Source organism: Clytia hemisphaerica, unplaced genomic scaffold (genome assembly GCF_902728285.1).
Source record: "Clytia hemisphaerica strain Z4C2 unplaced genomic scaffold, Clytia hemisphaerica genome assembly, whole genome shotgun sequence".
Taxonomy (NCBI): Eukaryota; Metazoa; Cnidaria; class Hydrozoa; order Leptothecata; family Clytiidae; genus Clytia; species Clytia hemisphaerica.
In genome coordinates, this window is record NW_027104325.1 from 212,505 (window position 1) to 228,236 (window position 15,732).

The 15,732-nt window shown below is 35.6% G+C and overlaps 2 protein-coding genes and 1 long non-coding RNA gene across 3 annotated transcripts in view; 2 read left to right on the forward strand and 1 right to left on the reverse strand.

Moving 5' to 3' along the window:
- Positions 1 to 15,732, reverse strand: part of LOC136817659 (neuroblast differentiation-associated protein AHNAK-like) — a 301,580-nt gene that overhangs the window by 123,981 nt on the left and 161,867 nt on the right.
- On the forward strand, positions 1,004 to 3,743 carry LOC136817660 (uncharacterized). Its single transcript, XR_010848128.1, has 3 exons — positions 1,004 to 1,363; positions 1,758 to 1,795; positions 3,377 to 3,743. It is a non-coding gene; the product is annotated as an uncharacterized lncRNA (long non-coding RNA).
- Positions 4,217 to 8,801, forward strand: LOC136817661 (uncharacterized). The gene is made up of 6 exons (XM_067073985.1): positions 4,217 to 4,261; positions 5,026 to 5,058; positions 5,980 to 6,018; positions 6,331 to 6,375; positions 6,961 to 7,016; positions 7,730 to 8,801. Exons 1-6 carry the CDS (start codon positions 4,249 to 4,251, stop codon positions 8,351 to 8,353), a joined length of 810 nt encoding a protein of 269 aa, XP_066930086.1. The 5' UTR covers positions 4,217 to 4,248; the 3' UTR covers positions 8,354 to 8,801.

Here is a 15,732-nt window from a genome sequence, read left to right on the forward strand (position 1 = left end):
TATTAAAAAAGAAAAACATTCGAACGTTCGATTATGGGAGTGTTTTATGTATGTGAATCTTTCGACTATTTACATAATTTATGTTTTGTTTTTGCCTCTAGGTATATAATAAAACATATACCCAATATTTGAATATCTGCTTATTAACGGTGATTTATAAAGTACCTGCTTTATGAAAACTATCAGAAAATGAGCCCCCGGGGGGGGGGGTACTTAGGCAAAAATATGTGCTGGGTATGTGCGGACGGTAAGGGTCGGGTTTTTCACCTTTCAAAGTTTCTCTAAGGGTTACAAAAATCAGGAAATTTCAAAGTAGTCTCTCTAAGGGTGGGAAAAATCACGATTTTTAGAAAAAAAATTTGATTTTGAGAGAAAAAATTACAAAAAAGTCTCACTAAGGGTAGGAAATTTTTGAAAATCAGAGAAAATTTTTCGAAAAAGTCTCTCTAAGGGTCACTTTTTCACACAAATTTGGTCTCTCTAAGGGTCGGTTTTCGGAGGTCCCGTCCACACATACCCCTCATTCACCAACCTTAGTACCCCACCCCCCCCCCCCGGGAACGAGCCACAACAAAGATTTGTTTGCAATCAGGCGTTTGTATCCGGGGGGTACTCGGGTTGCGAGCTGACGGGGGGTGCCGCCCGACTTTCGAAATTTGGACCCTTACTGGGACTAAAAAGGAGAAAACAAAGGAAAATTTTGGGAATTTTACGATACCCTTAGCGGGACAAATTTGACCAATTTTGACCAAATTTCGATCTTTCAGGGGGTAAAAAGTTGAAATTTTCCTATTTTTCCGACCCTTGGTGGGACTGAAATTTAATTTTCTGATTTTTCCGACCCTTAGCGGGACTTTGGAAGTCCAAAAAAGGTACCCTTAAGGGCGGCACATACCATACCCTCCATTTGTCTAAGTAACCCCCCCCGGGGTTTGTATAAGTTTAGTGAAAGCTTGTTGAATAGAGTGTCTAGTTCATCAAGAGTTTTATTTTAATTTTGAAGGGAATACAACTCTAGCTCCACCAATTAAAACAACCAGTAAAACAACAATAACAGCTAAAACAACTGCTACGACTGTATCAACTGCTACGACTACTACAACTACTGCTGCTACTTCAACAAAGGAAACAGCAACAACTAGATCAACAACAAGCATTTCAATAGCTACGAAAACAACACACACGCCTACGACCTTACAAAGTACTTCAGTCTCAATAACAACAGCCACTGGTCAACCAAAAACAACTGCAAAACATAATACCTATTCAACCTTCTCGATATCAAAGCGCACGACCTCAGCAACTTCGAGAACATTATTTACCACAATAACAACATCAACAAGCCAAGATAAAAAACGTACAGGTAAATCTTTTATTGGGCTATTCCAAAAAAAATATGTACCCCCTATGTTCAGGAGGTCTTGGATTATTTTTCAATATTTCTCTCTTTTTTGGACCACTTTAGATTTTCGAACTCGTTTTACTGACCACCTTGGAATTCAACCATATATTACTACCCCCCTGACTTTTCCAACTCATTTTACTGACCACCATGGATTTTTACATTCGAAAAACCAGACTCCCCGGGTTTTTTATTTTCTAAATCACCCTGGACGTCACACCTCCTCAGCCTCCTTTTTCTGGAATAACCCAATGCAATATTCCATTGCTAAAGCATGAAGAAGTTGAGTGATAATTTTTTTAGCGAGTAATTTTAGAATTATTTATGATTATTCAATACAATTCGTATTTTTCAGTATCATCAGCTCAAAAAGATAACAACAAGAAAGACAAGGTAAGGTTATTCTTTAAAGGGACATTAAAGTAGTAAAATGTAAACATTGCGCGAACACGTGTCATTAAAGAGAACAATTAAAATCACGTGTCAAAAAAAAACTTGTAAAACAATTGAACAATCAAAATTAGCCATATTTGGTTTGATTTTTTATTTTGACATGTGACATTTGTTTTGATTTTCTATCCGCTGCATACAGTTTGTTTCCAAATTTCGCAAGTACCGTAAATCACCGATTAAGCGCCCCGCTTGAATTAGCGCCCCGCTCGAATAAGCGCCCCCCATTTAGTTAAAATAATTTTATAAGCGCCCCGCTCGAATAAGCGCCCCCCTTTGAATAAGCACCCCCCTCCAGGGAGGGGCGCTTATTCGAATTGGTGGCTTAGGCTAATTTCCGGGATAAGAATTTCTCTTCAGATGATTAACAGTCGAAAAAAATTGGAACAAAAATAAAAATCAAGGTCTTTCAGCTTTCTTTTTTTTCTGTTTCTTATTGGATTTTTCTTTTATTCATCCTTTTTTGAAGTTAAGTTTAAGCAGATTCCGAATTTGTTGATATACGAATTTCTGAAATAAAAAAATAAGCGCCCCGCTTGAATAAGTGCCCCGCTTGAATAAGCGCCCCTCTCAGAGCCTGAAAAATTAAATAAGCGCCCGGGCGCTTAATCGGTGATTTACATGTCCAATGAAGTATAAGCCCGAAGGGCTAGAAGTCAATCTCCTTGGTAGGATTTGAAGCCAACAAATCCTACCAAAGTTGCGCGGCCTTGAGCGGCTCGCCTGGTTTTTATACAAATGACAGATTGAAACTAAAATTTACCTCTAAATTTCGAAAAAAATATCAATCGTAAACAAAGGAATTGCTAGATTCAATCTGTCGTCAAAAATGCGGCGCATTTTTTAAGGCTTCACTTTTTCTTGCCTGAGAAAGGTTAGAGATTGAACTCAAGCCCGAACTTTAAACTCGATGGTTATGTCCCTTTAAAGTTTAATCACCCATCGCACTACTTAAAGGGATATAACAGTTGCGAAATTTGTAAACAAATTGTATGCAGCGGATACAAAATCAAAACAAATGTCATATGTCAAAATAAAAAATCAAACTAAATATGGCTAATTTTGATTGTTCAATTGTCTTACAAGTTTGTTTTGGACACGTGATTTTAATTGTGTTCTCTTTAATGACACGCGGTTCGCCTAATGTTTATATTTTACTACTTTTATGTCCCCTTAAGATTTAATTAAAATGACTTATTTGCTACCTTGTCTCAACAAAGACGGTAGAAAATCCTTTGCATTGTCTTTGATACATAGTTCACTTTCTGCTGATTTGGGACGAGATGGAGTTTTTACAAGCTCTTATTTGATTTGGTTGATAGTTAGCCAGTGATAAAACAATTTTGTTACTTTCCTAAAGTAAATACATCATTTTTTTCAAAGCATAATTTTTATTACTTCAAATGACCAATTATTAAAGTATATCTTATAACTCCATCTCATCTGCGCCGATTTTCATTAAACATGAGGCAAGACAGACAAATTAAACTAAAGAGTTGACAGACCTCAATTTTTAATTCATAGATACTCATCCCATTGGTTATATCATGTGTTGTCATTATATTGATCATCATTGCTGTTGTTTGTTTCATTGTGAGAAGAAGGAAGCCAAAGCTCATCAAGTGAGAAATTTCATAAATTCACATTATTTCACCTGTTGTTATTGATATAGAAATTCTCTTCAGACGCGCACTAAGTTAGCGAACATTTTCAATATCTGGAAAGTTTGGATTACAGAATCTCCCTTTCCCCCAACAGATCTCGCATTGGGAGGTTTGGAGGGATATTGATTTCAACAGCAAAATTTTTAGACGTTTTGAGAGCCAAAGAACCTAAAAGTACTTTTCATACGGTTTTAGATTGAAAGATAATGCTCCAGTGGTATACTCAAGTAAGCGTTTTCTTATAAACTTTCAGAACCTTTCTACTTTCTGGGTATTTTCGTTGTGTGTATCCATCCCTTACTCAACTTAGATCCATTCGACTTCATTGTGCCGCACAATAGACCTTCTAATCCTTAGCGCCGCAGTCGGCTTTTTAAGGGAATTTACAAGAAGATCTGTTCTAAGGCGCACGACATTTTTAGGCTAAACAAATTCCCGCCAAAACTCTTGAGAGTGTTTTTAGCATTTTAATAGCTTAACTATGTTGACGTTTTATTGGTTCAATGGAAGGGTTTTCGATACCCTCTTCGAGTAGACTTTTCCTTGGATTATTGTTACCAGTCTCCTAAAAATCTTTCTGGATGGGTTAAGGTTAAAGGTTAAGGGTTGATAGAGAGCTTTGAAATATATATAATATCTATATCATTTGATTCTAAACAAGGTTTCTTAGAATTTTGTTCGATTCCAATTTTAGATGATAATGGTACAGAATATGCTACCGTAGACTCTAAAATGAAATATTCTGGTAAGATTATTTTGAATAATTTGGTAAATACACTGAACAGTTATTGGACGAAGGGTAATGTTTATGTTATCAAGTATAATTCCTATATTTATAAGCTCATGAATATGGTTTCTTGGTAGTTTTTTTTCGAAGGTGTTCTTGTTTCCTTTGTGACGTATAACGTCAAAAGAGAAGAAAATGAAGATGCGCAATTGTCATCAAATTCTTTGTGTGACGTCAATTTGGGAATATATAGCCATCACGGAAGCTATTTGCTCGATTGTCTTAAATCCGCCAAATTTAGCGATGAACGGATAATAAACCATCTATTTGGACGCAGTATCGCCCACTATGAAAAATATTGGGCTACCCTACAAGAAAAGATTTTGGACTCGGCAAAAAGATTTTCAGATTATGGTGTTTTTTGAAAAAGGTGTAAATTTCGTCAACGTTGTCTGTATATTTACTTTCTAAAAATGTAATACACTAACTATTTAAGATGATAGTCTTATGATTTGAAAATATACTATGATGCACGCGATTTCTACTTGCCTTTTGCTAAAAATTGACTTTCGGAGAGGCAGTTTTAGCCAATCTGGAGGGTATGAAGTCCAAAAATCTTTCTGGCCCATCGGCCCCAACCGGTGGGGCCTCCTTAGATACTAAACTTATAGGCCCCCCTAAAATATAATTTGTGTCTACGGCACTGCTACTTAAACATCATCAGTGCTTTGATACCAGTAAAACCGATTTTACTTTTAAATATTCGTTTCTTGCTTTTTTAGAATACTCAGATGTTACCGTCAATCAAAAAAGAGGTAAGGTTCCCTAAGGGGAATCTGATATAGTTACCTAGACTGCATTTTCATTAGGACTATGTCAATATTTGATACTTGCTTACTGATCATTCATGGAAAAGTCCATTTACTTTAAATCCACGTTCACACGCTGCGTTCCGTTTCGTTCCGAAACAGTGTAAACGTCAAAATTGGAAACGTCAAAAAAGAAGACACGTTACAAAGAAAAACATATCAAAACGGTTTCGCTCAACTCTTACCGAGTTTATGTATTTGCATGTATGAGGACGGTAGAGTGACTGAAGCGATTTGGAAAAACCCGCAATTCCGCCCCGCAAAATCAAGGACGGTAAAAGTGCTGATTTACCGTCGTCCTCAGCTGGTCAGGATCTACTCAAATTAGAACCTTACCGTCTCCGTCGCTGAAAAACACACATACATAAACTCGCTATTTTCATCGGAACGGAACTGCTCCGTTTTCTTGCTCCGAAACGTTCCGAAACTAATATGTACTCTCTCGAGCCGTAACGAAAATCACACCGGAGCGATACGAAAACCGGAACGTCTGAACAAGTATTATGCTTGTTCATGTGGAAACCACACTAAAGAAGAAATTTTATCTCATTTTGAGCCTACAGCCTACCCACTTTTTAGGGGCTGCGGCTCCACTTTGAAAGTGATAGGGCCACAATATACTGAATAAGGAGGCGCCACCATGGTTGGGGCCGACGGGCAAAATATTTCGAATTTTAGCCCTTTTAGATTGCTTAAAACAGGTCTGTTTTAAGGTTATCAAACAGAATTTAGCTTGATTAGTAAATTCTTTATTTGCTTTGAAAAAATGTGGTCGGGGCAAGGCTGCCGCGGTGCCTGTTTTACGGTTGAACCGAATAGATTTTAGAAGAATTGATTCAATGAAAAACAATTCAATTTTTTTTCCAGTTAATCAATATTCAGATGTGACAATCAGCCAACAGAAAGGTAAGAAATATAACAATGAATTTTGGAGGGGTTCGTTGAGGTTCGTTGGCTTCTAGACTATATTCTAAGCCATATTGGAGCAAATTTGAGCTTTTAAATCCTAAGACCCTAAGGTCGTAAGTCTTAAGTCTCATATTAAAACTCAGAGTTAAAACACTAATTTTCAACTATAGCTTAAATATCATTTGTAGTGTTTAAAATTTCGCAGGTAAATCCCCTTTGACTAAAATAATTTGTCCATGATTGTAGGTTTGGTTAATAGAAGCATATTACCATTCTTTACCGGGTTTGTTATTTATTTCATTTTTTTAGATACAGTCACGTACTCGCAAATAGCTGGCGGCCAAGAAAATGAAGGTAATGGAACATATTGATTTATTTTCAAAATAAGGCAGAAATATTTTAACGGGCCAATATTTTTACCAATACGAAAACTTTCCCGAAACATTTGTACGAAGCCGCTCTCTTGGGAAGCACAAAAGACGAGGCGTCAAAAAGTGCATCTTTTCGCTAGTTTTGGCGCTCCTTTTCTTTTGCGTTCCCTAAAATTAGCAACTTTAAGTCAAAAGAGGAAGTAATATCTTAAGATTTCATGCTCTTTTGACTCGTGCAAAATTCTTCAAGAAATATCTTTCTTGGGGAGGGGGCAATACACCAATTTCGGATAATTCTCTCCCTGGCTTTCCTACCGTGAAAACCACAGGTCGATATCATATATCGACCTGTGCCGACCAATTCATATTCTATTCAGCGCACAATCAACCCAGAGAAAAGTAACCATGACGAGTTCAAAGTTGATATTTTTATTCCCGTCGTTGAAAACACAACTCAGAAATGTCATCAACGCTTTTAAAAAAGAGTCAGTGATAGAGAATCATAACATAAAGATTTGTCTCCCCTTTTATAAATCTCGTTAAAAAGGTTTTTGTCATCGTCATTTAGGGCTTTACAATGAATGTTTTCCAGTGGACCAATCAAACAAGAAAGCTCAAACATCGGTAAGAAAAAATAGTTTCTAAGAAGTGTGAGATTTAAAGACCCTTAGTGAGCAGTTTTAAAATGCTGGTTAAAGATATTAGTCTTTTTTTCCGTCGGTATTTCTACAGTCAACTTTCTCTAATGCGAACCCCTGCTATTCGAATCTTTCTATAATTCGAACTGAATTACTGGTACCCTCATGTCGAAAGTCGCTTGAAATACTCTCTGTAATTCGAATCTCTCTCTAATTCGAAGAGAAATCTTGGTCCCTTGCAGATCGAATTAGAGAGAGTCAACTTTATGTGTTTGAAGAGAAATGTGTCGCTGTTTCTGTGTAAAAAGTGTCATGCGGTGATAGAATAAGGATTTCAAAGTATCAATTTCCTTTTGTTGTTGTTGACTGTATTTTGGTGTTAACAGTCCTTGTGGTGGCGTACCACCACGATAAACTGGATTAAAAAAGTGTAAATATTTATCTGAATAAGAATATTATGTCATTCCGTAAACTACATCAAGGTACCTTATCGGGGAAAATTTCGTCGGAAAAATATTCGTCACTTGCTGGTAGTTGGTAAACGCATTATGGACTAGGGAAAATTTTCGTCGGGGAAAAATATTCGTCATTTGGGCAAAATTTCGTTACTTTTAACCGACGTAGTTTTCCCCCGATAAGGTAAACTTTCCCCAGTTTTAAAAGAAAACTAAACAAAAACATCTTATCATGTTCTTTTAGAATCAACATGTTCCAAACGAACAAGAAAACAAATCTGGTGAAAATATTTATTACGACTCTACTTCTTCAAACATTGTGGAAGAAAACGGAATTTACGAAAGTGAACCAATCTCCAAAAATGCTTTGATGGCTGTTGAAAAAACTAAAGAGAACCTTTATTATGATTCTCAAAGACCATTTTCTAATGATGCGAACCCAAACCTGGATAATATATATGAAAGCGAACCTGTTCCGAATTCATCTAAAGAGGCGGGTCAAGAAGAACATAACATTTACTATGCAACAAATTCTGCTGCTGACAATGTCCCTCAGATGAACCTGATCTACGAAGAAGGCAATGCTTCATCTTCGAAGACAAGGCCCATTCCAGAGACAGGTAATAATTATCACGAAACGAATCCAGTGGACCAGGGTGCTTATCTGAATAATATTTATGAAGCCGAACCTTCAATGGAAAAAAGGTCACCAGAAGGTTTTACTCCTGGACTGAACTCTGATACTTATCAAGAGGTTAACCACACATCCAATCGACCAGGAATAGAGGATAATAAAACAGTGAAAGAGAGTGATGGAGATGGCTGTGAAAACGCGCTCTATGCTGAAGTGTTCAAATCAAAATGCTGAAAATGTACCTCTTTAGTGAGCCTCTCCCCCAGCGGACCTTTAACTCACGCAATCACGTAAATTTTCTTCCCAAATTCACGCAACTTACGCAATTTTTGTTTACGAAAAGCTTTCCAATTCACGCATTCACACAATCTTTTTTTTAGTTTTTGCACTCACGCAAGTGAAAAAGCCCATTCACACAAAACGCTGGGGGAAGGGGGCCTTTGGTATTTAAAAAATAATTGAGAAGATGTGACTTTCTTCCAAAATCGATCCAAGTAGCGTTATAATAATTTACAATGGTGAATTTCTCGGAATAAATATGAAATGATGTAAATAAAAGAATTTTAATTATTGTACATTGTAATAATTCTTATGATTTTTATTCTTATAATCTCTTATATTTGTATCTAAAGATACAAGAATGGTAATGAAACTTTTATAAAAAAAAATCAACTTCATGTTTATCTGGCTTGTATGACTTTTAATTACCACGCAGGGTCCACGACATGATTTGGAAAGTAGAAGGGGTCGAAAATATAGTGACGGCTAAGTAGGTGCGACTATAATTGTGTGTGCCAACGGGAAACAATTTCGATTTCCATCATATGCGCAAATATAGGTTTAAGAAGTTAAAGATATATCGGTGAAGATATCAACTCAAATTGAAGATGTAGAACGATAAACTTGTTTGCTTTAAGCGAACGAATTGAACATCGAATTTGAGAAAGTATCTATTCAGAATGAAATTCCCTAACTGGGCAATACTCGATTTCATCGTCAATCTTCTCACGAACTTGAAGCTCCATCCAACCTTGATCAACAACCTTCTTATCTTTCAATACATTCATAATATTTGATGGTCCTGCTTCTTGGAAAATTGAAGCTATTTTATTATCGTTCTGAGGTCTCTGAGGCAGCACTGAGTTAGTTGAATAGAATATCCTTCTAATATTAATTCGAATAACTCGGACTCTACGGTATATTATAATGGCATCTAGTAAAGTATTCATTTTCGGTAGTTGGAACATTATCCTTGTGATGAGTACTACGATAATGGAACTCGTATCAAAATATGGCAGTAGGTATAAATACAGGAGTGATGGTATAGAACAAAACATTAATGCTAGAGCTATTGAGGCAATCAATGCTTTAGTTTTTTTACGACATCGAAGTTGTGCTATTTCTTCTTGATGATGACCTGACTGTACTCGTTGCGACATTCTTAACTGCTCGCGATTAATCTTAAAATAAAAATACCAAATAGCTGTTAAGAAAGCAATGATAAAAACCAAGTAATACACTCCGATAAATTTCCAATGGTCTTGAATTAAGGGCTCTGACCATAGTGAATTTTTCATAATTGCCGTGTTTAAAATGTGTTTTCTGACTGATGTAGCCAACAAAACTATGGCGTGTTATACATTTTCTGTTAGACAAACTATTCCTGAATCTGAAAATTCAAAAATTACATTGAAAAAATTTGATGAAGAAGAAAATGAAGACTTTTGCGAGGAAGAGTATTTCAACTTTGAAGAGCTTAGTTTCGACGAAGAAAAAACATTTTGAAAATCTTTTCGCAAAAGATGGTGTATCTTTTACCAAACAATAAAAATTTTTGCGGAAAGTTTTTGTAAATACTTCTTTGTCTCGAAATCTGCAAAATAGTGGTTTTTCATCAGTTTTTCATCTGGATTTTGCTTAAAAAAACAGTCATAACTTTTGACACATATTTTTAGAAAAATTTTCCGCAAAATTTAAAATAGTTCAATTCTTTGCGGACAGTGTAAAGAAGTTATGAAACAAAAAAGTTAATTATCCATTAAAACTAAGCACTTTTTGTAAAAGAGGGTGATGCAACATATTATTAACATCTTTTTAAAGTTCAGAACGTCATTTTTGCAATTAAATTCTTAATTACTCTTAAGGAATTCGATTAAAAAGCAATTTATAAACGCAATTCTTTGTTAAAAGTGTTAAGGAACCTGATATATAACTTTTATGTTCAAATACCAAAATCAATTTTTGGACTATGGTCAGAGCCCTTAAGGGCCGAACCAAGATTTCTAGCAAAAAGAATGCAGTAACTGGTATTGCAAGTATTTGTCGGTAATATCTTTGATTCCATTGGGTGAAGGAAGAAAATGGCCTAACAATCACCAAGTATAACTGGAAAACCGTATTAAGCAATACCAATATTATAGTTGCGTGTAAGAATGAATGAATTCCGCTTAAAATCAGGTAAAATGTACATTTTTCGATAGCGTTACTCACAACTCTAAAGGTCATAGATAGCAGGTACATTTGTCTCATAATCAGCACGATACATCTTAAGCAATCACATACACCCAAACAAGCTCGTAGGACCTCGTCAATACTGTCATATAATTTCTTTAAATAAACAACTCTTAGTATTAAAACATGACATGAAAAAGCAAAGAGTGAATAAAGTGTAATGAAGGACTCTGTACCACGATAGATATTTTTGGTTTTATCGTTGATGTCTATGAAGTTGTTTTTAGAGCAGTTAACTACTTTGCCATATAGAATCATTGCCGCAGCGAGGTTACCGTACTATTTATTAATCGAAATTGAGTGAAAATGAATGTCTCTTAAGTGAACTGAAGGAAGAATGCATACAACAAAAATAAAGATAAAAGTTTGATTTCTCTTCTTACTTTAGTCTCTTAATGCGATAAAGGGCAACAGATAAAATACTTTATATACGTGTTGTACATCGAAACTAGGTTGCAAGGTTTTAACTTAACACAATAGATCAATTTGATGCAATTTCCATTGTTTATTATTTCGTTAATAATATATAGTACCTCTTAAAAGAAGTAAAAAACACCTCCGTTAAGAATACTAATATTTTGCTTATTCTAGCTTTTTCTCCTGTTTTTTAATTTTAAGATAAGAGTTTTGCTTCGTATCAGGGCTTTGAGGCGCTTTGAGACAGTCAAAGTCTCGCTTTAAAATATTATCCATAAATACACATACCAATCCTAACGCCAAAAGAGAATTGGGTTCCACTTTTACATGTAGTTGAAATGACGTATAAAAGTAATCGGTTAAATACAGGGTTTGGTTAATAGGGCGGTGGTTTTAGAAATGTGTAACGTCACTCAACGTAAACATTGATCGGATTCTTAGATACCATTTTTCTTTGGATTTCGAGGAAGGGAAGTTGTATCCTCCAGGCTTTATTTGATGCCAGGTTGAGTGAGTACGTAGGCTGCAAGCAATCCCTCTGAAATGATTTGATATAGGGGATACGTTAGTATCGTCTACACAATATTCCTGCCCCAACTGTCTTTCCCCCTTTTATTTTTTATTATACACCACAGCAATGCAACGACTTCTTTTTTTCTTTGTTCATCGAATGAAAATTTATAATTATGGAAACAACTTTATTTTTTTCTTTCTTTGATTGGATGTTACGAAATGATGTAAATTCATGCAACTTTTGGTTACCCCGAATTTGTGGACTCTTGGACGGGAATTTCATACACGATAAGCATCCCCTACATCAAAATAAATTCTGGAGATGTGAGCAGAATGGTTCCTTGATACCGTCGTTTTTTAAAATATTTCCCGTTTCCGCACTAATAAATTCCATTGTTACTTTTCATTTCTAGTGGAAAAAGACCAGGACTTGGTCGGGTAGTGTTGAAAAATAAGCTTCAGAAAGTAAGGCAGTTTCGTAAGAAACGCAAGATTCTTAAGATTTTCTGCACCTTTATAAGCCAAATAAGCAAACCCTTTCCCATCTCATGCAGGTTATCCGGGGGAAAATAGCGGAAAGATTCCGGGAAAGTGATAAGAATCTTAAGTGCAAAACGACGGTATCCACCGCAAGAATATCGCTGCTTTTTTAGTTTACCTCCATAGTATTTATCTCCCTTATGCAAAAAAAGTGCACTCTTCGAAGAAAAATGTTTTGAGATCTCAGCAAAAAACAAAATGGCGGCCAAAGTGATGATGTTTTTCATCCTTTTTTTGTGTAGATTTATCTCACACAAACAAAACGTGTAAGTGAACTAATTTTTGTTGAACAGACTTTTAAAACTGCTGCTTTTATTCGATAAGAAGTTTGTGTGGTAACTAGCTGTATTGTTTAAAGGTTTCAGAGCGATGCCAGTTACAGTCTGGGAAATCCTCTCAATTGCTGCACGCTTATCATTATCAAAGCGCGCCGTAAGCGCGCAATTGCACGGTTATCAAAATGGCAGAATTTTTATACACGCTTATCGAAATTGTTCTGAAACGGGCGGTAAGCGTTAAGCAAGATTGACGGGTGACGGCTTTTGCGGTAAGCGTGACGTCCTTCCGAAAGCTCTGTTGAATTTCAAAAGCCTAGGGCAGTTTTACTCAAAATTTATCGTAGAAGAAGATTCCGTAAAAATGGATTGCCCGTTAAACCATGCCTTCGCCCGAATTAGAGAATTCTGAACCCCTTGAAATCCCTAAGCAATTTCAACCGGGCGGGAGCGGGCCACGTGCGTTTGCGTAGGGTAAAATGGCGAAATGCGAAAATCGAATTTGGCAAAAAAATTTTGAAAAATGACCCTACAAGATTTGACTATATCTTTTTATTCCATGAAGAGATTACTTTCAAATAAAAAATGTATTAACAATGAATGGGTAAGCTTTCTAGAAATCCAAACATAAATTGTATAGCTTTTACCAAAAAATAGCACTTTAGGATCAGAAACAGTCAAAAACCAGTTTTTTCCAATTTTCTTCGAGTTACAGGAATTAATTCCTTGTTTGTTTTGATCTGAAATTTTCAGTAGGGGTGGCCATCATGGTTTCCTTGCTCATATCAGGGGGGGCCGAGCCGGGGGTAAGAGAATTAAAGTTTCTAAGTAAAATCTTAATTATCACCCAAAAAAGTGCCTTTTTTATGTCCATATCTTTTATCAATGAATAATGCGTAGCAAACATCCAAAGAGTGCACAATACAGTTGTAGTGCACATCTGATGATTGTACGTAAGTGCATGAAACTTTTAGTTATGTTTTTAACATTTTGATTTTTGGAAAATACATGTCCATATCTTTTAAATAGATTGTCCCAGCCTTATCCCTCTTTCAGTAAAGCTTCCTATACCTTTTGTCCTTCAGAAAAACCAAAAATATTGGCCTTAATTGCTTGCTTTCAGTTCCTGTAGCCAGTAGTGTGACCCCCTGTATTTCTATTTTTGACCCCCTGTATTTCACGCGGGTTTTTTAATAGACAAGTCACATGACTCAAATCCCGCAGTCTTATTGGACTAGAGAAAGCGAAAGTGAAATCGCGCGATCTGATTGGATGAAAAAAGACCGCGGGAGCTGGAAACGAATGGAATTCTCTAGAATTCTCATTTTAAATTCAAGATGGCGGCGAGAAAAGCACGTCTTTTGCTTTGGACGAAAGGTTGTAAATTCTGGTTGATTTTAAGGTTTTATCTTATCTTATCTCATCTATATATTAATAGCCGTAGTCTGTATGTGTGTTTGTTTTTTGTGTGTCACTTTCGTTTTCGCAAGCAATGTTTTTATTCTTTTAAAAGATGACTTTTATTTTGTTCTTGCTCCACAAATTAGTTTAACGATATTCGCGCCGTTTTATAAAGACTTTGTTTTGATTGATAGATTAGACTTTTTCTTTTTTTTTTCTTTCTTTTCTTTTCTTTTATGTTTTCGAATGTAATTAACGACCTTATTTGATTTGAGACATTCGAATTCTTTTCAAAACAAAAGAAATCTTTTAAACAGAATCTGTTAAAGAAAAGAACAAATATAAAATAAAACACAAGAATCACAAGACAATTTTGTTAGAACAACAGCAACATTAAAAATACATTCAAAAGGCGGTAAAAACTAGAATTCTTTCCCGATTCTTTCTTCGTAAAAAGGGACCTTTAATTAAACATGTATGTCGATAATTATTTTGCTGTAAATCTAAGTCATTGTTGAATTTAAAAAGTTATGACGAACTTATTTTATAAAAAGCAACATAAAATTGCGCTATCACGCTTTTTTGTCTGTGTGTCCTAGCTGCCTTCCGGGGGGACTATGGTTGCGAGCTGACTTTCGGCCCTGCCCCTCGGACCCTTAGCAGAATAAAGAGGAGAAGAAACAAGGGAAATTGTGTGAATTTTAATTCACTTTTTGGAACTAATTTGACCAAATTTCTATCTTTCTGGGGGCAAAAAGTTTAAATTTTCCTATTTTTCCGATTCTTAGTGGGACTGAAGTTTGATTTTCCGGTTTTTCAAACTGCCATGTTTCAAAAGACATCAAAGTTTTCCTAAACATCAAGAACTACGGCAAATATAACGCGAGCGAAACGAGAAAAAAAATCTAATTGCAAAGCCGTCTCGGACGTCGCTGGTCGCCGGCATGGTGTAATTTGGGAATGACGCCCTTTCTGCTTTCTGATCATTTTTACCACAAAAATCTTTTTCAAAATATGGTTAAAAGATACGTCACCCGGGAGGGATAGAGTCAAACTTTGAAGAGAATTCTTCCTATTAATTTTGATTTCATCGTGTTTAAGCCACCTTCCCAACATCCAAAGGTCTTTAAATGCGTTCAGCAAACAGCTAAACCGGCGTGCGACGCCGGGTACCGGCTAGTCTATATATTAATAGCCGTAGTCTGTATGTGTGTTTGTTTTTTGTGTGTCACTTTCGTTTTCGCAAGCAATGTTTTGTTCTTTTAAAAGATGACTTTTGCTTCTTGCTCCACAAATGTGTTAAATCAGATTCGCGTCGTTTTTAAAGACTTTGTTTTGATTGATAGATTAGACTTTTTCTTTTTTTTCTTTCTTTTCTTTTGTTTTAGGTTTTCGAATGTAATTAACGACCTTATTTGATTTGAGACATTCGAATTCTTTTCAAAACAAAAGAACATCTTTTAAACAGAATCTGTTAAAGAAAAGAACAAATATAAAATAAAACATAAGAATCCCAAGACAGGTTTGTTAGAACAACAGCAACATTAAAAATACATTCAAAATGCAGTAAAAACTAGAGTTCTTTTTTCGTAAAAAGGGACCTTTAAACATCTATGTCGATAATTATTTTGCTGTAAATCTAAGTCATTGTTGAATTTGAAAAGTTATGATGAAGTTATTTTATAAAAAGCAACATAAAATTGCGCTATCACGCTTTTTTGTTTGCGTGTCCTAGCTGCCTTCCGGGGAGGACTATGGTTGCGAGCTGACTTTCGACCCTGCCCCTAGGACCCTTAGCAGAATAAAGAGGAGAAGAAACAAGGGAAATTATGTGAATTTTAATTCACTTTTTGGGACTAATTTGACCAAATTTCTATCTTTCTGGGGGCAAAAATTTGAAATTTTCCTATTTTTCCGATTCTTAGTGGGACTGAAGTTTGATTTTTCGATTTTTCA

Bases quoted from the DNA above. Each gene is read 5' to 3' on its own strand.
- LOC136817661 (XM_067073985.1), top strand. The intron at 5,059-5,979 runs GTAAGGTTCCCT...TTTTTTTTCCAG, and splicing joins TACCGTCAATCAAAAAAGAG to TTAATCAATATTCAGATGTG. The intron at 6,376-6,960 runs GTAATGGAACAT...ATCGTCATTTAG, and splicing joins TGGCGGCCAAGAAAATGAAG to GGCTTTACAATGAATGTTTT.